The sequence below is a fragment of the Echinococcus granulosus genome, assembly GCF_000524195.1.
Source record: "Echinococcus granulosus chromosome Unknown EG_S00490, whole genome shotgun sequence".
NCBI lineage: Eukaryota > Metazoa > Platyhelminthes > Cestoda > Cyclophyllidea > Taeniidae > Echinococcus > Echinococcus granulosus.
In genome coordinates this window covers 1,366-2,515 of record NW_020170869.1, presented here as the reverse complement: position 1 = coordinate 2,515, position 1,150 = coordinate 1,366, and the positions used below count along the sequence as shown (strand labels likewise).

The window sequence follows — 1,150 nt, the reverse complement described above, 5'->3', positions numbered from 1 at the left end:
CTTGAATTTACTTATACTAGTGAGTACCTCTGAATTCGAAGGGCTTCGAACCCAAACGTTCCACTCACCGATACCAGAGATGGTAATACTTCATCCAAAAAGTGCCAACTTGGCTCACACACTTCGTTCACTTCGATCAACAAGGAAATGAACATTTCTCTCCACGAGTCCGCCTGACCTTATATACTTCTTCGACTTTTGAGTAGAAGTTAAGAAGTGTACAAAACTATAATGCAACAGCAAAAAAATTTAATGACCGACACAAAATTACCGAGACATCATCACAGCTTGGAAAGGGAGATTTAGTGAGTAGGAATGGAGGGGGTGAGGGATTTAGGCAGTCTTGCGCTGTTCCTATTAGGATCGCTGCCAGAAGAGAAAGACTGACCATTCTAGTGCTTCAAGCTTACAGAATGTACCACAAGCACCAGGCAATTAAACCATGGTCGCATTACTACATTCCTGCCAGACGTCACATTTTCAAAGTGGCCTACTTAAAAATTGCCCAGACATCAAAAGAGGTCAAGTGAGTATATTAAGTGCCGCATGCTGTGAAACGAATAATTTGGAGGCACCAGATGACAGGTTGAAGTAGAGGCGACAGTTATTATTCATCCCAAAAACAGAAATCCACTCAGGCAAGAACCCCTAAAAGCGAACTAATATGTGTATTTTACACCCGCCGTAATCAACATAAATTCATATTACGCAGATAAGACGACATCGCTTAGGCAGAGCAAGAATAATTGGAACCGATTTCAAGGATGAAGTAAGTGAAACATCACATGTTTGCTGCCTTGATCCATACAACCAAGAGCCTATCAAACTTGCTCCTGTGTGAATATAGAAATAACGTGGCCGTTTTGGAGACTTTGTTACTAGCACTAACATTTCACCGACAGATAAGAAACGGCTTCGAGGTCCTCCAAAACCTCCAGGAGCATCATCACTCATGGAGCAAACATGTGGGTTATTGAGATCGAAGAGGGCAATCAACCGCCACAACCGTTGCACCATGGACCAGAAACACCCTGCTTCTATGCAAGGCTCCAAACTAGGTGCTACCAACTATCCAAAACTAATAAAACACATGCCACACATGTGTGATGCACTGAAATTAATCGTTTTCGGGGTGAAAGGTTGAAAAAAA

General features: G+C 42.3%; 1 protein-coding gene across 1 annotated transcript; it reads right to left on the bottom strand. All coding sequences in view use genetic code 11, as the record gives it.

Moving 5' to 3' along the window:
• Positions 1-699: 699 nt before the first annotated feature.
• Positions 700-954, bottom strand: EGR_11197 (hypothetical protein; the record flags this gene model as incomplete). The annotated part of the gene is made up of 1 exon (XM_024500444.1): positions 700-954. One exon carries the CDS (start codon positions 952-954, stop codon positions 700-702), a length of 255 nt encoding a protein of 84 aa, XP_024345142.1.
• Positions 955-1,150: the final 196 nt, after the last annotated feature.